The 22,714-nt window shown below is 47.8% G+C and overlaps 2 protein-coding genes across 2 annotated transcripts in view; both read right to left on the bottom strand.

Annotated features, from left to right (window-relative positions):
• Positions 1-7,701, bottom strand: part of LOC142587244 (protein Skeletor, isoforms B/C-like) — a 50,848-nt gene extending 43,147 nt beyond the window's left edge. Inside the window, exons 1-2 of the mRNA XM_075698110.1 lie at positions 7,567-7,701; positions 2,773-2,922 (exon numbers count right to left, since the gene is read on the bottom strand). Coding sequence (XP_075554225.1) covers positions 2,773-2,922; positions 7,567-7,627 — 211 coding nt within the window. The 5' untranslated portion in view covers positions 7,628-7,701. The remainder of the gene's footprint in view (positions 1-2,772; positions 2,923-7,566) is intronic.
• A 9,632-nt stretch (positions 7,702-17,333) lies between these two features.
• LOC142588297 (U4/U6.U5 tri-snRNP-associated protein 1) overlaps positions 17,334-22,714 on the bottom strand; it is a 37,959-nt gene continuing 32,578 nt past the window's right edge. Inside the window, exons 19-21 of the mRNA XM_075699881.1 lie at positions 22,012-22,234; positions 17,506-17,627; positions 17,334-17,412 (exon numbers count right to left, since the gene is read on the bottom strand). Coding sequence (XP_075555996.1) covers positions 17,388-17,412; positions 17,506-17,627; positions 22,012-22,234 — 370 coding nt within the window. The 3' untranslated portion in view covers positions 17,334-17,387. The remainder of the gene's footprint in view (positions 17,413-17,505; positions 17,628-22,011; positions 22,235-22,714) is intronic.

Here is a 22,714-nt window from a genome sequence, read left to right as displayed (position 1 = left end):
TTCCAATACAAAGGCTATTGAATGTGACGCGAAAGAAATGCCGAATCGGCCTTTTTTTTTTTACACATAACTTCTTATTGAAGAAATGCCAGTTTCGCTCTCTGTTACACTCGTACAGAAGCCTTCAAAGTACACTCGAGCTTCGCAGGTTCTAGCTGTTGACTGTAAACTCACCGACAAGTCATGGTTCTTATACGGTGACTTGTTAAAATCGGCTATACGACAAAAATTACGCAAACGCCTGGGGAATGTAAGACGCCCAAATTTCCTCCTCAATAGGTTTCAATGACATTCGTCCTATTTCGTTCTCAGTGAAAGATCCACTCAGTAGCTCAAGTCATGCATGCCCTTCAAAGAGCGCACTATATAGCTCAGTACCACAATTGTCTCGCCTCCTAACTCTTAAAAGTAGAATAGATGACATTGAATCAATGTAATGCCCACTTACGTCTACTCTCTAGTACATAATAAGTATAAATTTAGTATCCAAATAATTAGCTCGGGACACAATTAATTGCCTAGTATTTCGTCCTCTGTGATCTCTTGACATACTATATGCTCAAAAATAAACGGGAATGTTGACATGTGAGTTCCAACTTTCACTTTCCGGCCGGCACATCTCAATGCCTAAGAACTAAAACTCAGGATACGGACAATTAGCGCCTCTAACGGCCGCAGGCTGGAAACAGGCACTCATACGGCGTCTTTCGCAGATCTTTATAACATACAGGGTGTTTTCTTAGCTGCACCAAATTTTAAAAATTGTCTGTGGCAGACAGTATAATGTTGACCCTTGAACTAAATTGCTCGATGAGGCTGCCACTGCTTCTACGAGAAATAAAAATGCTTAATTGAATAAACAACAAAATAACATTAATTACCTTTTTAATTTGTTTTACGGCACGTATTTGAATTTACGAACTGTAGCCGGCCAGTTCGCAAGGCGTATACCCGCTTGGAATGGATTATCAGGACTGCACCAGTATCGATACATTAATTTTCAACGTGTCCAACGAGATCCATTAGTGTTCCAGTCACTTTTGTGCTTCAATGCATAGAACAGCGCTTTATTTAAAAAGTTCGTGGAACAACATTACATTTTTACCGCAAATATTACAACGCATATCTCGAAGCCGGTGCCATTCTCAGAGTTCATTCTAAGTCGACATATATCGTCTTACATACCCACTCGCTGAAGAAAGGGGGATTAACCGAGGGGCCAGATTTTTAATAATCATATCATGAGAAGCCAACAAAGACACATAGGAAAACATAGGGCAAATTTCTTGTACTTACTAACTGAACTAAATGATGATAAATAATGGCATTGAAAGCCAATGAAAAAGCAACTTGCCGCAGGTCGAGAACAATCCCACGCCTTCGCATTGCGCGTGCCTCATTAATTACGCGAGCTTACTTCAATGCGTGTGTCATCGCTATTAATTTCGAATGTTACATTCTTACAGGTAGTTGTGAAAATCACGGTGCCCCGCGTAGTTGCGGAGAGAGTCATCATCATCATCAGCAGCAGCAGCAGCAGCAGCAGCAGCAGCCTGGCTACGCCCACAGCAGGGCAAAGACCTCTCCCATACTTCTCCAACTACCCCGGTCAAGTGCTAATTGTGGCCATGATGTCCCTGCAAACTTCTTAATCTCATTCGTCCGCCTAACTTTCTACCGCCCCTTGCTACGCTTCCATTCTCTTGGAATCGAGTCCGTAACCCTTAATGACCACCGGTTATCTTCCCTCCTCATTACATGTCCTGCCCATGCCCATTTCTTTTTCTTGATTTCACTAAGATGTCATTAACTCGCGTTTGTTCCCTCACCCAATCTGCTCTTTTCTTATCCCTTAACGTTACACCCATCATTCTTCTTTCCATAGCTCGTTGCGTCGTCCTCAATTTAAGTAGAACCCTTTTCGTAAGCCTCCAGGTTTCTGCCCCGTACGCGAGTACTGGTAAGACACAGCTTTTATACACTTTTCTCTTGAGGGATAATGGCAACCTGCTGTTCGTGATCTGAGAATGCCTGCCAAACGCACTCCAGCCCATTCTTATTCTTCTGATTACTTCAGTCTCATGATCCGGATCCGCAGTCACTACCTGTCCTAAGTAGATGTATTCCCTTACCACTTCCACTGCCTCGCTACCTATCGTAAACTACTGTTCTCTTCCGAGGCTGTTAAACATTAGTTTTCTGCAGATTAATTTTTAGACCTACCCTTCCGCTTTGCCTCTCCAGGTCAGTGAGCATGCATTGCAATTGGTTCCCTTAGTTACTAAGAAAAGCAATGTCAGCGAATCGCAAGTTACTAAGCTATTCTCCATTAACTCTTATCCCCAACTGTTCCCAATCCAGGTCTCTGAACACCTCCTGTAAACACGCTGTGAATAGCAATGGAGAGAACGTATCTTCCTGGCTGACGCCCTTCTTTATTGGGATTTTGTTGCTTTCTTTATGGAGCCACTACGGTGGCTGTGGAGCCACTATTGATATCTTTCAGTATTTTTATATACGGCTTGTCTACACCCTGATTTCGTAATGCCTGCATGACTGCTGAGGTTTTGACTGAATCAAACACTTTCTCGTAATCAATGAAAGCTATATATAAGGGTTGGTTATATTGCTGTTGGTTAGAGTATGCTGAGTCAACTGTCCAGGATACCGTTCCCGTCAGGCTGTTGGATGTGTGTATGTGTGCAGACGAGCAAGAGGTATTGAAGTGCGCGAGGCCAACACGCACGCCCTGCAACGTGTGTATTCACATACTCGGTGCTCGCCCATCGTAGCTGAAGCCCCGCAGCAGCAGCGTGTCCGCAGAGGCAGCATAGACCCTCCCTTGGATGCCGTGCAAGCCGGAGTCCAGGCTGCCCAGGTACCAAACATCCAACGACGGGCGCTCCCCACTGCCTGCCGCTCCTGGAGGCGAACAACAAGACAAACGAAAATGCAGCTCGAAAGCTGCAGGCGATAATTGCCCGAGCTTGAGCGAGGAACTGTAGCGTGTCAAAATTAACTGCGTGTGGTTCAAACGTCAAAGCTCCGATGCCGTGCCTCAGCGACACGGGTGACGCATCGCTTGCGGTATACACCTGACGTCGCTGCGGGTTCGCATGCTTGTGCTGCGATGCGCTGCGGCTGACGAGCGGGTAAACGAACGGGTTTCCATGGGTCGGTTCGTACATTTGTAGAACGCCGAAAGCCACTGCCATTACGAATAATTACAGCGAAATTGTGCTTCGCTGCGAGCCCTTGTTAGCGCACCACAATTCTGCAGAATATCTCGACAGTTACCCTCCGTGGTGGCTCGATGGCTATGCAATTGCGCTGCTTAGCGCGAGGTGGCGGGTTCGATCCCGGCTGCCTTTCGATGGGTGCGGAATGCAAATGCTCTAGTGTACCATGGTTTGAGCGCACGTTAAAGAAACCCACAGAGCCCTCCACCACGGCGTCCATCGCTGTGCAGTTTCGAGACATAAAAAGTGGACATTTAATTTTAATTTATCCCAGTAGAGTGCGCGCTTGTAACAGTTTGCCCTCATGCGGGCGTTCTCTGTCTCATTCGCGACTGTCCTTCGCTGCAATGTTGCCTTTGTTAGCCCGTCGCCAATATATAGCAGAGAAGATTTGCGTAACTGTTGAAGGGACTACATCTCAGGGCCTGTACCGATCGTCGAAGTGAATTACCATGCACGTCAACAAAAGTCCCTGCAATTTCTTACGTGACTAAGCTCATGCTGTTCTTAACTGCTACACGGTTATAGCATTGGTGTGTTTTCGCGTATGTTCTTGCCATGTAGCCGCAACACAGCCAAGGTCACTTCCACCGCAGCGCTGCAAGTATTTCCTCAGACTGCGCCACGCACGGGTAGCGCGAGCGTGCGGTGCACGCTTGGCATTAGAGGGCATGTCTTCTGCGATCTATTGCCATATCGTGGCCAAAAGCTGCATAAGACCGAAAGACAGCAGCCATAATATAACCGCACGAAATGAGATGCCCGCTAGCTTCACCCTGTTAACATACTATACTCCGTTCCATGCATATATAGTCAACGCTGTGGAAGCTACGCAAGAAGTTCGGTCAAGAAGAGCCATCACTCCGCGCGTTCCGTCCATGATTCGCCGCGCGCCAACAGCGTTTGCTCGTGCGAGCCTGCACGTGAGGTTCCTCGTGACGGGTTGAAAATAAGGTGCCCAAAAAGAGCAACAAAAATAAAAAGGATCCAAAACAACGCATTAGCAGCCGTATACCACACTGCAGTGCTTGTTTATAACGATTAAAACTTGTTTCATTCAATACTGAGCCTATATAAAGAAAACAGGTGTGCACAATTGCGGTAGAAAAACATCGAACTATATCCAAGTGCGAACGAAGCCACTGCAAGAAGTCTCTCTAGCCTCCACAACGTTGGCTTCTATGTATGGAACGGAGTGAAGAATCTTTAAACTACGCTTCTCTATAGCTCTTTTAGAGCTCAGCTCTTAGGTGCCTGTTCCTGCGGCGAGCGTCGGCGTAACCGAGCGAACGAGCACAGCGAAAAATGAGCGAACGCGGCGCGCAGCGAGAGATGAAAAAAGCGGCGAGAAAGAAGCGCGAGGAGGAAAAACGGAGAGGAGGGTGCAGTGGAGCCATGAAGCGGAAAGCGGAGATGGGTATGACGAAAGCGTGAGAAGAAAAGCGTAGTGCGGCGACAATGCATAAGATATGGCGCCAGAGTAGCACGCGTCGTCTGGGAGGGTTTGTCGGCGGCGGCTTCTGTGAATCGCGCCCACGTGTCACCCACGCGCTGGCCCACAGTGGCGCGCCACACTCGGCGCCACACTTCGCTCCGTTTGCAACGTGCCGCAGGCGACCGATTGTCCACGCCAGCTAATATATCGCGAAATGAAAACGTATACATCTGCGTTCAAATTTCGCACTAGGGTGTATCATGATCGTCAGTGAATTTTTAAAGCGCAGCTCAAATTATTGGTCACCATGGTCACTTGGTCACCATGCCCTGCAGATTTTTTTTTCACAAATTAAACTTCACAAATTAAATTAACCAGTGTCGCCAATGGTCATGTTATTAATCAATAATCAGGCAAATAGAAGATTTTCATTATTAACGCAGCTCTTAATAAGCTGTTCCTGCGGCGAGCGTCGGCGGCGCCGGCGTAACCGAGACGAACGAGCGCCGCGAAGAATGAAAGCGAACGCGGAGCGCATCAGTAGATGAGGAAAGCGCGAGAAAAGGGAGCAGCGGAACCATCAGACGGAAAACGGAGGAAGGGCGTAGGCGAGGCGGCCTGAGCATGAGCGGAATTAACCCGCAGCCGCGTAGTTGATCTCATCTGCGCTTCTGTGGGGAGGGGGGAAGGGGCTTGTGGTGGGGAGGGGTACGGTCGTCCGTGGCGTCTACAATTGTGGACAGTCCGCGGTAAACGCGTGTGTGACGACGATCACTGCTCGAGCGGCTACGAGTAAGGCTCGATCTGACGCTCCCTTCGGTCTTCTCGCCGCTCACCACTTGTGGCACAACTTCGCCGCAACGAAGGGCGGCTCTTGTCGTTAGTGGAACAAAAGCGTGAGAAGAAAAGCGTAGTGCCGCGCAAAACGGGCTTGTGCGGAGACGATGGCTACGATATCGCGCAAGAGTTGCGCCGTCTGTATGGAAACAAAGCCCTGCATGAGCGGAGGTCTGTCTGCGGCGGCTGCTGTGGATCGCGCCCAACGTGTCACCCACGAGCTGGCTCTCGCGATCTCCCGATTAGTGAGGCAGACGCGCCACACTTCACTCCATTTGGAACGTGCCGGACGAGGCAGATCGTCTTCGCCAGCCTATATCGCGAAATGATAACATATAGAGCTGCGCTCAAATTTCGCATTCGGGAGTATCCTAATCGTCAGTGAATTTTTTTGTGCGTAATGAAAGGAACAAAGGAAATTTCGCCTGTCGATAGACTCAGATTCGTGTGACAGGTTCCATCAAAAGAAGTAAACGAAGGCCTTCCATACTCATACCGAAAATTGTTAGGATAAGTCGCTCACCGCCCAGCAGCAGATGTGCGAAGAAGCAGGGCATTTAAAACGTTTATCGGACAACCATGAACAGACAACTTTTCATTCATGCATTGTATGCAGGTGAACATCTTGGAGAACGCCGTGCACCTCCCTATAGCGGCTTTCTAACACTACACTCGGGGTCGCGCATGCACATCCATACCGTGACAGCACGACAACGCGAACCTCGATGGAGCAAATTAACGCGTCTCGAGCGTCTGTATGATTGCTATAGCAATAGTATTAGTACATTAGCTTCATGATTACTGTCCGTTTCGCTCAGACCACTGCACACACACACAACAGCTCGGAAGGAACGCGTTATAGTGTGCTGATAAGTATAGTGTGCCAATGTCCCTCGAGCGTCCGTCTAATTGATGTCACAATAAAACGCCAGTGGTGCCGCAAGTCATGGAGGAAGAGAAGAGAAAAAAAGAACAGGAGGAAGCATAATGTCACGCAGTGTGCCCCGGCAAGCCAACCTCGTCTGACGCCGTCTTTCTCTCCGGAAGTACTATATTCTGGACATCGCATTAGGCCATGTTGTTGAATTTGGTAACGGCGGCATTTGGAGCCAGAGAGCCCTTCTGATTGGCTCCAAAGGCGGCCATTACCAGATTCGACAATATGGCGGAACCCAGAATAGCACCCCGGGGACTCCATGTGTGCGGTGGCTCTCGGGAACGAATACGCCCACAAGGTTTCCGGAGCATTCAATACGATTATAGGGTTTGCGGTAACATTTACGCGTTCTTTTACGAAGCGGCAGCCTCCCGCTTCGGATCTATCAAGTCGTCATCACGCACTAATTTGCCCTATCGTTCTCAACAGATATGCTTTTATTTGCTTTAGATTTGAGTTATAATGCTTCGGCAGTTAAGTATTAGTGCTAAAAGGGTGTTGTTTTCGATTTCCGCGGTCGGTTTCTTGGCCCGCTATAGGCTTCACAAGAGCTGGACATGACCTCCGAGATTTTACGGCGCCATCAGCCATAGCCACCCGTAGGAAGCCATGTGTACAGCTGCAAGATCTCAAAGGCCATACATTACAAGTGTTTGCTTTTGCGACAGATGGCACCAAAACTCTTCGCGTCCAAAGGTAAACGACTAGATGCGCTACCGCTTGCCTATCACATGACGAGGGCCTATTTTTCCTGTATATCTTTTATGACTAGACTTCAAGATTGTCACGCGACGCTCCCTCCTAGTTTATTTTTTCCTCCATGCTGGAAGTACTGCTGTTAGACGAGCTAGTTTGTTGCTCGATTCTTGATTCGTACATGTTACGGGCTCAAGATGAGACCGGACACAGAGGAGACACGCGCACCGCAAGCGCTGGCGCCACACCAGCGTTTGCGGTGTAGATAGTATACCTGCGGCTCCTCTCTGTGAACATGAATTCAAGGAGTCAACGATTCCATTGCGAGCAAGAGCGTGTCGAGCCGGCATATTGACCGCAGGGTCGAGACGTTGTAACAACACGTTGCGAACGTGGCATGAAGGAAGGCTGTCCACATATACCTTGGCCAACCACCGCCGCGCAGACGCCGAGGAGCAGGATCATCGGTGTCCGAACAGCCATGGCGGTGGTAACAGGAAAGTCGGGCTACGCGATCATTGAGCTTCTTCGCTTGATCTTCTTCTGTAACGCTCTCACGCGCTCGTTCGCCACGCCCTCTCGCGGCCTTCTGTCACGCTCTCTCGCGCAAATGGCAATGATGATAATTTGCGAAGCCAATCATCACGCGTCTCTATTTATTGAGACTAAAACAAGCAGGGGAGTTGTTATCGCCGTTTGCTGGCGTCGGCTATCCCTTTTCGCTTGATTAATAACATATAGTATTAAAAAAGTTCAGTAAACATAAATGCGTGCATTAGGTAATGCTCCAAAAATAATAATTAAGAAAGTAAGAGGCGTCTAACACACTGATAGTGAAAGTCTCTTTCGAGAAGTTCTCATTTGCAGAGAAGTCCGCGCGAGTCCATGAACACGTGTTTTAAATGCACGGATAAGACAATTATTCACGACGCAGTATCGAGTCAATCATCGTCATAAATGCCAGCATCTTCAAAGAAGCGTTGAAGTTCTTTCACAGCTTTGTGATGCACTTTTGAAGGGCAAAGGCCTATGTGAGACAAGTGAACTTGTTTCTCGTTCAGGGCGCTGTCTATGTGTGGTGTGCTTGGGTCAGTCGAGCATGCACATGTTGGAAAGGTTGCACGCTTGATTCAGAATAATATGTGCTCGGTGTAAGCAATTCCGAGGCGGAGACGATGTAAAAGTGTGTCGATGCGTCGTAAGAGTTGATGGTCTGTCTAGCCGGTAGTGTAGACAGTGTAAATGCGGGTCAACCGCTTGTAAGAATTTAATCTTTAGTGTTCTCTGTGGTTTTCGCCGTCACGTTGTTGCAGTTCACTTTTATGTTTGCCAACTTGGATTTAGCAGATTCTCGGAATAGGCAGACTAACCACCAATTTTTAATTCCGACGTTTTCATCATCATCATCATTGGGCTGGGGCTTACGCTTCTTGATGTGCTCTCATGTGGGGCGTCGGCATTATAGTTTACTGCAATAGTAACGTAGGTAAGGCCATATTTAATGTTTATAAGTGAAACAAAGAGACCACAACGCTAATTTTCTTTGTGTCTTTTTTGTAAATACCAACAACAACAGCACCTCTTCATTATATCCGTAAAATTCACATTAACGACGATTATTATCCTTTACAAAGTTCTTTAATTTGCATAATTCTCTTTTAGTTTTCTTATTTTTTTTCCCTACTACCGCCCGATTCATTGCCTATCCCCCGTAGTGAGTTGAGCCATAACTCCAGGCACCAAACCAAACCAAAATGGTATACGGAAACTCATTCATTATAAATTGGAATAATCCATCCATTTCTTGACCGACGCTCCATTATAGTGGTTAGGAGCCCGTGCACATACGTGATAGGAAGCAACAACAACAATAATCATAATTTGATGTCGCCAGTTGCGAAGCTTTCTTTGGCTGTAGCGTTCTGCAGAAATTATGTTGGTCAGCTCGGCGTAGTTTCTGCAAGAGTTCTCTAGTTTGTGCTGCTCCTATCGCGCGAGTGAAAGACTTGCGGGCACAATTCAACGACTACGCCCTTGCTGCACCGTTGAGCGCCAAATCGCGCGGAACAAGACGTCCGTTATGGTTTCGGACTGTTTCGTACCAGACGACACAACGGTGACCCCCCACACTTCCTGACGTCACACAAGCCATGCCAAAATGGCGGTTGCTGTATGTGGAAGGCGCTTAGAGGCAGCGATTTCAAATTGAAATTCCGAGTTAAAATTTGCGAAAATAAATATTTCATATTTTTATGATTGTATTGGCCCTCTAAGCTCTAGCTGTTGTAACAATAAACGAGTTCTTTAACGATAAACTGAGAATAGTTGGACGACCGTGTCATGAAAATAGTCAGCAGACCCAAACCTTATTACAAGGTTTATAAAGCACTTTCACAAATTACAACCGCTGCTCCATAGTGTTTGTGCGTGTGTGTGCGTGGAGAGGGGGTCAGCTAGAGGTGTCCCAGCTACCAAGCGCAATTTTTTAAAACAAGGCTAAGCCTTTCATGAGGATGAAAGTGACAGTATGTGGTTAAGCAGCAACCTAAAGCGCCCAGTCTATTTTGGGTGGTTCCAAATTAACTGGTTTTTGTAATGATTATTTAAGCATTTGCTTAATATACTTATAGCAGGTGAGTGAACACACATAACATATTCGAAACATACTAGAAAACATTATAACATACTCGAAAACATTAAATCAATTATTTGCAACGTGTTGTATCTCTCACCTGGCACCTTTTTCAGTATTCAAAAGAAAGTCCGGCAATTATAAAAATATATATACAGAACCCATCGAAGATGACTGTCAAAAAAGTCGCAGTTTCGCCCGAAAGGTGAAAGCATCGATTGCGATAGTAAATTAGTAGACAAGCTATACGAAGTAAGGATAGTAGTTCTATCGGCCGCATAAGCTTGCAAACATAGGCATACTAACTAAATTAACAAGCATGGTGTCAAGCGCACACAAGCAAACATTTACACATCTCACTCGATGACCGCAGAAACTCGCTGTGAAAACGCTATAGAGTGAGGAAGCGCGGCAGCAGCAGCGAGCGATTTGACCTTCGTGCTGCCTCTCGCATCAACGCGAACTAAGTCGCGAAAACACAGTGCTTGGCCGGACTCTGTCCCCGTCGCAGACGGATTTCAAGATACAGCGGCCCGGGCGGGCGCGCCTTCCTCCCCGATTCCCTCGTTTGCGTGCGCGAGATTGAGCCGCGATCACCGGCTCAATACATGCAGCACACGGCGCGTGGCGACGATGTTATTGCCCTCGGACTATATACGGAACCTCACGGCGATGCCGACGGCAGATATGCGCCTGGAGCGTTCATATAATGGCTATCGTAACAATGAGCGAATAGCTTCTGAATCCACTTATTTGTCTTCAACGTTTCTTCACGTTCCTCGGCGGTCATGGTGGCCTTCCACTGACACCGAGGCCAAACGTCGCTTTTCCTAGTTCTCTTCCTCTTCTTCCACAGACATCGTAGCAGCACTCTGAACCGCTGCTTCGCTGCCCTACAAGGTTCGTTAACCTCTGGCAGGCCGTCAGCGCGCTTCTCCGACCAACCAGCGAGAAAGAAGTGGTTCTTGAAGGGGAAATGGAAAGGTTGACGCTATTTTCTGCAGCCCTTGCGGGAGCACGGCTCAGCGTCAATAGGGGTGGGGGGATAGTGGGAACAAAGTAGATAGGAGAGTGGGAGGGAGCGAAGACAAAAGTAGAAGGCAGGGAGGTTAACCAGAATAACGTCCGGTTGGCTACCCTACACCGGGGGAATGGGAAAGGGGAAAACAAAGATCACAGGGAGAGAGAGGAGGGAAGGAAAGAAGGAAATTGCGGCGAGTTTACTGACGCGTGAATGCAATTTCTGTAAGATAGGAGAGTAGGGGGTTAAAGTGTCGCCCTGGCAGCGGCTGAGCAGTCCGGCAGGAATGGTAATCTGGTGAAAGGCAAGGGGGCGGTGATCCAACAGGAGCCAGTTGGTAGGGCAGATCGAGTAGCCTGGAGTGGTTTGGATAGCCGTGAGGCTATCCGTCTTTGCAGAAAAGACCAGCGAGGTCCGGACACCGGGGAAGAGTGAAAGCCGCCGGTTTCTCCGGAACCAGCGAGGTCCGGAGACACCGGCGGCTTTCACTCTCCCCCCGGTGACCTATTCATGCCGCTGGCTCCGCCTCCGTGGCAGCCCTCTGTTCTAGAGTTACTGTCAGTTCAAGCAATTTTACTCTCCTCCTTCCTACGGTGCTGCTCTCTCCTCGTTCTCTCCGCGTAGAATGTATACAGCCGCCGATCACGCACACTCGGGAAAGTTCCAAATTAAGCTATTCGTATTTAAAAAGCCGACCCAGCTTCCCGCTTGTGCGCCGCTGCTCTCAAACACACCGCGAATAAACTAATTCAGCCCATGACCTCCGAGAACGCGCCAAGATCATGGACATAGCGAATTGTCGTATATAGGGAGTTTTCTAGGGGCACCAATTTTTTTTAATATTGCATCTGGCCAGTAGCATGATTCTAGTTCATTATCTAAATTACTCGATGAGGCGACCATTACTTCTGCGAGAAATCAAAATACTTAATTGAATGAAATATAATCACACTAATTGACTTTAAACAATTACTTTACGGCACATATTTCCATCTACCAATTGTAGCTCGTGAGATTGCAAAGCATATCGACTTATAATGAATTTTGAGGATGACACTAGTTTCGAGATATATGCGCAGTCATCGTTGCGGTAGAAATGCACTGTTCCACTTACCTTTTTTATGAAAATGCTGTTCTTTGCATTGAAGCACAAAAGCAACTGAAACGCCCACGTATTTCCCCGGACACTTTGAAAATTTTTATATCAAAACTGGCGGAGTCCTGAGAATTCGTTCCAAGTGGATGTGCCTAAAGAACTCACCGGCTACAGTTTGCAGATTGAAGCGCCTAATTATGCCAATTATTCAATTAAGCATTTAGATTTTTCGTAGAAGTAATAGCCGCCTCATCGAGTAATCTAGATCAAGGGTTACAATTGTGCTAACTGCCACAGGCATTGTTCTTTAATTTGGCGCAGAAAAAGAAAGACATCATGTATAGCTGTGCTAACGCCGATGAAGCGGCGGTTTGCCTAGCCGGCCCCTTTATAGCCGGCGGGTGTGGCGGGCGGCAAGCCGTTGCAGGAAGTTCGCCCTTAAAATGTTTGCACCACTAGACCACATCGGCAATCGGGCCCGCGTGCACGGGCCATATGGTCTGACGACCACATGCGCAAAGTGGAGTTTGGTTACGCATGGCGATCAGCCGGCGACTATACCACAAACGCGGTTAACCAAGTTCGTGTGTGTGCTTATTGGATCTAACGGCGTAAACTTGACCCCCATGCTTGTATAAAGATATATAAAGCACTCCAAACTAATTTTCACAGCTTAAACTGGCAGTATCGTGGAGTCAAGGCCGAGTACGCGACATATGCACTTCACATCGACCCGCGACGCACGTCGGGCGCTGTGCAATGCGGGAACAGGAAACGCATCGGCCACCACGGGATTCCAAGTAAATTGTATTTTAATGGAGCACAACACTGAGCGTAAGTCTGTGAACAAATTTTCGGCTGTGATATGGCGCTCTAAAAAATATACGACATCGATTTTACCACCTCAATTCGTTTTTTCGGACTTGCCGATTATTCGGACATTTTCATGGAACTTTCTGTGTCCGAAAAATCGGTCGGCGACGGTAAATTCGTTCATATTCAGCCACTAGTGGTTGCGTTATTTTGCATGGCAATTTTAGCGCCGTTTGAGGCTTCAGGAGACGTACGCCTGCCTCGTGTGAGGCCCGCACGCAGTAAAAGATCAGAAAAAAGTGAGGGCCCTGCACGAGTAAATATGGCAGTTAAGAACCCTCAGTTACAGTGCGTCGCTATCATTGTTCCTGTATTGCTTTTATAAGTTACACTGATCAACCAATCACCTTTAAATATTAATAAAAGAACTGATCGTCAGAGCCAGGATAATGCATATATCGCTGATTCCTCTCCCTTCTTTATTATCATCTACCACTCAAAACTAGTCAATGCTAATGACAACGTAGGCGAAGCACCGTTGGTACCACTAATGAAGCACGAAAAGGAAGAGAATTGGAATATATCATTACATTATTCTGGTCCACGGGCTAGGTGGCTTCATTATGCTCATGAAAGCACAAGCCGCAGCATAATGATTATCTTGAGTACTCAGATGCTGAATATCGCGCGGCAGACCAAAAGAACGTGCTGTTACGTTTCGCCTACGACGCGCGGTATAGCCGGCGCGGATGCAACGGACGCCGGGGCTTGATTCAAAGCGGCGGACATTTTGGCCCGTTCAGCGCTGCCGTAACGCTTCCTGCCAAGCGCGTCCAGGCATGTTTCAATGCCACGTGTCTTCGTGTGTGTGTGTGTGTGAGAGTGTGTGTGCATGTTGGTGCCCACGCTTGTCAAAGCGCGGCAGCCGGGGAGAGGAGCTCCCCAACTGTGAAGCGAGGAGGTCTGACAGGCGCCGGCCCGGTGGATGCGTCACTTCTTGTCTCAACGTGTCTCTCAGCGTGTCCGTGTCCCGCCGTCACGGGCGCCTCTCGCAAGCCGTTCCTTCTTGCCCTCGACTGCGAGAGTATAAAAGCAGCTGCCCCGGACGCCGAGGAGGCTCCGATTTCTTCCGTCGAGTAACGTGCAATCCCGTCTCTCCACTTCGGTCGACCTGACCGGCCGCTCTTTTGCGATGCTAGAATAAACAAGTTGTTCTGTTAGCAGTCGACTCATGCTTTGCTCGGACCTTCGGATGCTTCCAGTTGTGCCCCAGGCCGCCAGGCTAACGCTACCCTTGGGGCTTGCGACCCCAGATGCAACAGTGCTGAATCTTATGGGCGCAAGATAAAGTAGCTCATATTCTTTCACTGTGCAAAGTAGTCACCTAAGGAACTGAGTTAGTAGATTTTACGGCGGTCAGCTCCAGGCACCAAGGCCCACCACCGGCGCGCTGCCATTGAACGCCTTCTGAATCATGAGCAAGCAGACATTAGCCGCCGCCGGCCCCTCTACAAACGTTCTGCCGAGAGGAGGGAGGTCGCGTAGTGTACTAACTATTGATTTACAATGTGGAAGAGCAGAGGGAATACGTTCTTGGTAGTGAACTGCAAGAACTGCTACCGAGACTTGAGAGTGTGGGATGAGACTGTGCGAGCTTCATCCGCTTCAGCTGCACAAGGAGCGCCCGTGTTTACGACCGTTCGACATGTGTGCACCTTCCTGCAAGGCGACTACGACAAGCTGAACCGCCAGCCTGCGCCAGCACTCGAAAGCGCAACTGCCGGCAACGACTCCAGGCTAACACCGCCTGCGACAACAACAAAGCGTTACCGCCACCGCTGGCACAAAATATCGCGGAATGGTTAACTTCGATAAGCACGCATAGTCAGCGCTACGTCCTCCCGACATAAGCGCGACGGTCATGCTCGAGCAACTTCACTTTCCATATAGCAACGAAGCCAAACGTGCATGGAATAACAGGCGGGCACCACGAGCTTTATTTATTTATTTTTTTCGCCGGGAATCAAGCAGCAGGCTAGCAATCGTCCTGCCTCTTGCAACATTTTTGTCCAGGCGTACGCGAACACATTTTAATCAGCGCTGCAAGTAATCTGCGTCGGCGACAAAAATGACGCGGTCCAAACCTGCACCATGGTCGGAGCACAGGCAGGCTCACGCCTATTCCCGAACAAAGTTGTACGTATTCAGCTAAAGACGACAATAGCGCACGGCCGTAACAACCTTCCGTTCGCTACTGGGAAATACCGGGCTCGCCGCGTTAAAGAAATGAAATGCGGACAAGACAGATGACGATTATTGTTGCGGCAAAAGGGTGTAATTCTGCTTAAGAGTGTAGTTGTGGGACAAGATAAGCCCCAAAGGGTGTACATGTTTCAGAGAGTTGTGGGACAAAATAAGACCCAAAGGGTGTAAACTTTTTTATGGGTGTAATGTTCGCCTGCTTCAGAAATCCAACTTGAGGACTATAGATGTCTATCTGCCAGGGGAGGAGGATGAGCAATAAACGTTTATTTTCGAAACAGTATCCCAGGGTTAATTTTTTTATATTTGTTGAAGTCTTCGCAGAAACGCCGGTGTAGCCAGCATTTGTTACATGCTTGTGCTTTTATTATGCACTTGAGCTATGTCTGCAGAGTGTACAACTACGCATGAAATGCCCGCACCGCTCTGGGCTGAGCTCCAATGCTGCCTTTGACAAATATATCGTTATCAAGGAAATAAGCTGTTTGAATAAATTTTGACGAATGAAGACATAGCAAAAATATATTGAAAGGACTGTCATAAGTGCCCTAGCATGTGGAACGAAAGTGAACAAACGGAAACACTGCAGGAGGTGCCCAGGTACCGCCCAAACTGTAGCAGAGGAGGAGCGAGAGTTCTTGCCCCGGGATGTCACACTGTTGATCTATTGGCATCCCCTTTGAAACGGGGCGGTGACGCAGTCACCTACCTTGCTCGAGTTAATCAGGTATGCTATACACGCTTTTCATTCCAGCATATTTGTATACATCGCCTTAACCTTTTTTCTCTTCCTCAAAACTTCTTTATCGGCCTTTTACTGCTACCTATGCCAGCCTGCAATGGATCCGGTTGCATCAATCTCTTCCCTGCTCTTTTCCACCACTACTCAACCAGCGACACTACCCTGTATGTCGTTGAGCAAGAGTGATAAGTTAGCTCGGCCACGTTCAAGGCTGCGCGTCGACACTGCTCACTCAACGGGCAAGTTGTGTGCTCGTTCACACATAAAAACGATGCGAAAAACTGGTTTGTCTTGAAAAAAATAAATGCCTTCACAATAAAATGTAGAGTACTTAACCATTTTTGCATACTTTGCTTCACAGTGGCCTTGGTTTAAAAACTTGTAATAGGTAAATGCCTTTTTGCTACTCGCAAGCAAGTGAAACATGGACCAGTCTCCCCAAACAAGACGCTTTATTTCGGCTCGACTGCCAGAGACTGCACAATCAACGCTTACCAAAGGATGCATCCCCAGGCTCAGCTTGCAGGCTACTTTTGCAGGCCGATCACCAATAATTAATAATTATGAGGTTTTATGTGCCAAAACCATTTTCTGATTATGAGGCACGCTGTAGTGGAGGACCCCAGAAATTTCGACCACCTGGGGTTCTTTAACGTGCACCTAAATCTAAGTACACGGGTGTTTTGGCATTTCGCCTGCATTGAAATGCGCCCACCCTGGTTGGGATTCGATCCCGCGACCTCGTGCTCAGCAGCCCAACACCATAGCCACTGAGCAACCACGGCGGGTAGGCTGATCACCAGGGATCACAGTAATGTGCACAGACATGTTCAATGGCATACTGGTTGCTGTGTTGGTTGCTGTGCCTCAGTGGAGATTCCTGCAAACTCTTGTTATATAGTTAAATTATAACCACAACGTACAGCAGAAGCCTGACCATTTATCTCAGACTTTTCATTAAAATCGCTTTTGAATTTTTTTTTATATTGTGCAACTTCAATGTGCTCCTGCTAGCACTGACAAAAATCACTCTTAATAAGAAAGTCGCATGTGCCATAAACTGGAGCAACTTTCTTTTTTTATGATTATGATTTTATTTATGATTAAAGGCCAACTGCAGCAATATTTTGGGCCACCAAGAAAGCCATTTCATGTAGTCTAGACATACATCAGTCTCCATGCAAAATTGTACATTTGAGATACAAGTGGATGACTTACTAAGGCTTGGAACAGTAGATGCTTTCAATATTCAAAGTAAAGAACACCATTACCGCTCACCGGGAGTGACACCCGACTCAAAATACTACACAGCTTCTCTGCATGAACTCCAAGACCAGGCACTGCCCCAGCTGCCTACAGTGTTGAAAAATCTTGGAGGCTGGGACATGCGTCATATCCACTAACCACCAGGTGAACGTGTCATCTGCATAGGGGCTAAGGCTGCTAATAAGAAAATAAAATAATTACCTGTCCTGCAGCTTTGCCATGATTGCTCAGCAGCACGTACTACTACTTGACCCTCGGACATGGTTGATTGTATGTACAAAATGTACGCATAAAATAAGTTCCTTATCAAGGAAACATCCAGATGTTCAGCCTCTATTTCAATAGTACAAAGAGACCTCATGTTTTATGGTCCTTTATTTACAACGAAAGGAATAAAACTGATCCAGGCTGTTACTTTGGCTTCATCAGGGAGCTCCTGCAAAAAGAAGAAAAGAGATTTACATTAGCATTGTCTACACTTAGACACGTCAACTGAAAGAAACTTTCTTGTGCATCAAAGGAGACTCACTGGTTTAAAGCTTTCGATCCTCCACTTAGCAGGATGTATGGACTTTGCAACTCTTTCTGCTTTTCTTGAAGCAACTTGAGTGTGTTCAGAGGGGTGTCAGTTGAGCTCATCTGCTTCAATTTCTGCAGGAGGCATTGATGTGAAGAATAGATTCAGCATATCACAAGTGAGAAGAACACTGTGAACCTGGAGGCTTTTCTTTGGCAACAACCATATGAAGCCAACACAGATGGAAATCATGGAAGGCAAAAAAGAAAATTTATTCTCTTTCTTACATTTTTTTTTTCTCTTTATGTGCATGGGAGGGACGGGGTTTGGCTCCCACCAATGGCAAAGTTGTCTGTTCTTCAATAAACAATATTTGCTAATAAACAACAACCTTTGCTCCTTCGAAGATCACTCAGTAGCATCCATTGCAGTTGACGACACTTCATCCGATACTCCTCTACCATCGCAGTCGGCAAATTGTACCATCGCCGACTTCCAGAAAATGATTGCCCCCGACTTGCCGTCCGAGCACGCTCGTGAACTCTACCGCGTTCTGTTTTCCTACCACAATATTTTTGACTTTAACGATCGTCCTTTGGCCCAAACTACAGCTGTCAAACATCGCATTAATACCGGCGATGCCCCTCCTATTCATCGCCGCCCGTATCGAGTGTCACCAGCTGAGCGTCAAGTTATTCACGCAGAAGTTCGCAAAATGCTTGCCAAGAACATTATTGAACCATCATATAGTCCATGGGTGTCACCTGTAGTACTGGTCAAAAAGAAGGATGGCTCATGGCGCTTTTGCGTGGATTATCGGCACCTTAATCGGGTTACCAAAAAGGACGTGTATCCCCTACCTCGGATTGATGACGCCCTTGACTGCCTCCACGGTGCTCGCTATTTCTCCTCTATTGACCTTCGCTCCGGCTACTGGCAGATTGCCGTGGACGATCTCGACCGCGAGAAGACTGCTTTTGTCACACCCGACGGTCTTTATCAATTCAAAGTGATGCCGTTCGGTCTATGTAACGCCCCTGCCACTTTTGAACGCATGATGGACTCCCTTCTTCACGGATTCAAATGGTCCACGTGCCTGTGCTACCTGGACGACGTCATCGTGTTCTCCCCAACGTTCGCTACGCACCTCGAGCGCCTCTCAGCAGTCCTGGACGTTTTTCGTCGAGCCGGTCTGCAACTCAACGCATCCAAGTGCCAATTCGGCCGTCGCCAGATTACCGTCCTTGGACATCTCGTTGACGCGAACGGAGTGCAACCGGACCCAGGCAAGATCCATGCTGTTGTGCACTTCCCTGTTCCGAAGTGTGTCAAGGATGTGCGCAGCTTCATCGGCCTTTGTTCGTACTTCCGCCGTTTCGTGAGAAATTTCGCCGCCATAGCACGACCACTAACCGAGCTTTTGAAAAAGGACGCCCCTTTCCAGTGGGGCGATAACGAGGCCTCTGCATTCTCACATCTAATCGAAATTCTCACAACGCCTCCGGTTCTGGCCCATTTCGATCCTTCTGCGCCTACCGAAGTCCGTACTGATGCCAGCGGTCACGGAATTGGCGCGGTACTGGCACAACGCCAGCGTGGCCACGCCCGGGTTATCGCTTATGCCAGCAGGCTCCTTTCACCCGCGGAGCGCAACTATTCCATCACTGAGCGTGAGTGTCTGGCCCTAGTTTGGGCGGTTGCGAAATTCCGCCCATACTTATATGGCCGATCCTTTTCCGTTGTCACCGACCATCACGCGCTTTGCTGGTTATGCTCACTGAAAGATCCTACAGGAAGACTTGGTCGCTGGGCCTTACGCCTCCAAGAATATTCATATACTGTCACCTATAAATCTGGCCGACTACACAAGGACGCTGACTGCCTGTCTCGCTACCCGGTCGCCGAGCCTGACGACGCCGACAGTAGTAGCGCCAACGGCATTTTCTCTGTGTCTGCCTTCGCTAACATGGCCGATGAGCAGTACCGAGACCTATCGCTGAGAGCACTTATCGAGCGTCTGCGCTCTACACCTACCGACGCATCCGTTCGCCGATATGTCCTCCAGGGCGGCATTCTGTATCGAAGGAACTTCCTCCCTGACGGCTCTGACCTTCTTCTTGTCGTGCCAAAACAGCTATGACAGACTGTGCTCTTTGAGATGCATGACGCACCCACTGCAGGACATCTTGGGGTAACCCGCACGTACGACCGCGTCCGCCGCCGCTTCTATTGGCCTGGTCTCGCTCGCTCCGTTCGACGCTATGTTGCTGCCTGTGATCCCTGCCAGCGTCGGAAAACACCTCAGGTGCTACCTGCCGGTCATCTCCAGCCGATCACCATCCCCGTGGAACCGTTCTTTCGTGTTGGATTAGACCTCCTCGGTCCCTTTCCCACGTCATCCTCTGGGAACAAATGGGTAGCCGTCGCGACTGATTACGCCACCCGATACGCTATCACTCGGGCTCTCCCTACCAGTTGCGCCACTGACGTCGCGGACTTTCTCTTGCGTGACATTATCTTGCTTCATGGCGCCCCGCGACAGCTCCTTACTGACCGTGGTCGAAACTTTCTCTCGAAAGTTATCGCTGACATTGTGCGTTCCTGCTCCATTCAACACAAACTGACTACCTCATACCATCCTCAAACCAATGGCCTGACAGAGCGGTTAAACCGTACTCTTACCGATATGCTGGCCAAGTACGTTTCCACGGACCACCACGACTGGGACATTGCCCTTCCTTACGTAACATTTGCGTACAATTCTTCCCGGCACGACACCGCTGGATTTTCTCCCTTTTATCTACTGTACAGTCGCGAACCTACCTTGCCCTTAGACACGGCACTTCCTCCTGCTGCGGTCTCAACAAGCGAGTATGCGCGCGACGCCATCGCCCTCGCCGACCATGCACGCCAGCTTGCCCGTGCTCGACTGACGGCCTCACAAACCACTCAGCAGTGCCAGTACAACGCCCGCCATCGTGACGTACAGTTTTCGCCTGGGGCGCTCGTGCTTCTGTGGTCGCCCACTCGTCACGTCGGACTTTCCGAGAAGCTCCTTTCGCGATACACAGGGCCCTACCGCGTGCTGCGCCAGGTTACGCCTGTGACTTACGAAATTGCTCCTGTGGGTTCAACCTCGTCCTCTGCTCTGGCATCTAGTGATGTCGTACACGTCAGTAGGCTCAAGGCCTACTACACTGCTTCCGAGTCCGATCTTTAGTCGCTCCGGGACGGCGCTTTTGCCGCCGGGGGTAGTGCTACGGCACAATATGTGCGATCACGAAAGGCGAGCAGTGTGAAGACGACGACGACGATTAGAAGCTAGCGCGGGCTGTTGCCTCTTGGCCAAGCGCAGCGTATTGCCTTGTAGCCTTGTAAATATACTTGTAAATAGCTTTTCGTCGGTGTCTTCCTACGTAACAATATTTAACATTTGGTTAACCCTCATCTGTAACTAATTGTACAGTCCCATGATAAAAAAAGCTGCTTTTCTTCTATGCTTACTTGGCTTCACTGTCTGTTGGATTCATATGGCCATAGAAATCACAATATGTTTCAAAATTATAAACAGTAGCAAACGACAAGTGTAATAATAATGCATTTGCTAACATAATAAAAATTTCATTCATCTACAATATCAGCAAAGACCTGACAGACGCAATGAACAAAGATGAGGTAAAGTGTCACCATTATAAAGTTAACAAGGAAATAATATGCAAAATCTGACAGTAAGAGCAATGACAACCTACATTCTTCAGCAGATTTTAGTGCAGAAAAGATAAGACTGCCCTTAAACGTTCACCAAATGCAAGTTTACAAGAAACTTCAAATAAGCAAAACACAAGGGAAAGAACATCATGCCAATGTTACAACTTCATGGAACATTTTAATGTTGCAACATTTCCTTTTTGGTATGGGCCTTACCTTGGCAACATAAACAATCTCTATTCAAACTGTGGCCACCGCATGCAGCCACCTTGAGCATGTGCTCCATTCATCTTAAAGGGGCACTAAAGGGCAATATTACGTCAAGCTAGAATGAAACATTAAGCTTCTTTAAAAAAGGATTCATCACTCGTTGAGAACAGAGCTTTTGTAATTGCGAAAATGACAAAAATGAAAACTCAGAATGGCGTCACCTATGCTGGGGTATGGTACCTTTCTCGTGTAATGCATGGCGTGATGTCAGGGCACCTGGCAACTGGTGCCGCCTGCTAGGCGGATGATGGAGACGAGGCAGGTGGTTCAGGACGTTCAGCGGCAGTTTTCTATACAACCTAAGTCATATTAGCACAATAATGACAACATATTGGCAACCAGGAAACAATTATGACAGATTTTTAGACAGGTAAGCTATCGAATCAATTTCAACTTCGTAATATTTTCCTTTAGTGTCCCTTTAATGCAGCTATGCCAGCTGCTGCTTGCCACAATTCAGTTTTGAACATGTGGGCAGATATCAAGCTTTTCTTGAGAAAGCTCACACATAAAGAAGTAACACAGCACAGAGTGCCATACCACAGCCTGGTCGACTTTCTTTGCCCGCTTGTCAACCTTGTTCTTTCCTGAGCCCTTGCCATGGAACTTGTGCGACAGATAGCGGAAGGCCTCCTTTGCATTCAGTATCCGCCCGCCATCGTCAATGTACTCAAGCTTCACATCCGGCTTGTATGAATCCTTCTCCTTGAAGTCTGATACAGGGCCACAGTAACGCTCTCGGCGGCTCGCTTTGTCGTCATCACTGTATGGACACAAAAAAATCAAGACAAAGAAAATGACCATTGTACGCAACAAGTCGGGCACCCAGCTCTTCTTAATTTAAATGCTGACCTTATGCTTGCAATATTGGAAAACAAGAATACGAGGGTGTTGTGCTATGGAAGGGATTGTTCACAAGAAACAAATTATACTCACTAAAAAGAATAAAGGGGACCAAGGGACTGGATCTTGAGTAGCAATCGTAGGAAGTCAACGCAGCCCAGAGACAGATAGGGGAAATTATCAGCTCAGGAAAGAATAAGAGAAATTATCTGCTTTATTGTTTTGGGATATATGTGTAACTAAAGAACATGTTAGATTAACAATAAGCTTAATACCCTTAAGAGGAAGCTTCAGCTCGGGCCCAACTCTGACACCACCTATTCAAGTATATGTAAAACACAAAAATGCTTTTACAGGACTGCAGCAATTTGAATGAATTCTTTTGCATCTATAAGAGAAA

The sequence above is a fragment of the Dermacentor variabilis genome, chromosome 7 (assembly GCF_050947875.1).
Source record: "Dermacentor variabilis isolate Ectoservices chromosome 7, ASM5094787v1, whole genome shotgun sequence".
NCBI classification, from domain to species: domain Eukaryota; kingdom Metazoa; phylum Arthropoda; class Arachnida; order Ixodida; family Ixodidae; genus Dermacentor; species Dermacentor variabilis.
Note: the sequence above shows the minus strand (reverse complement) of the source record. Positions and strands in the feature narration are given on the sequence as shown.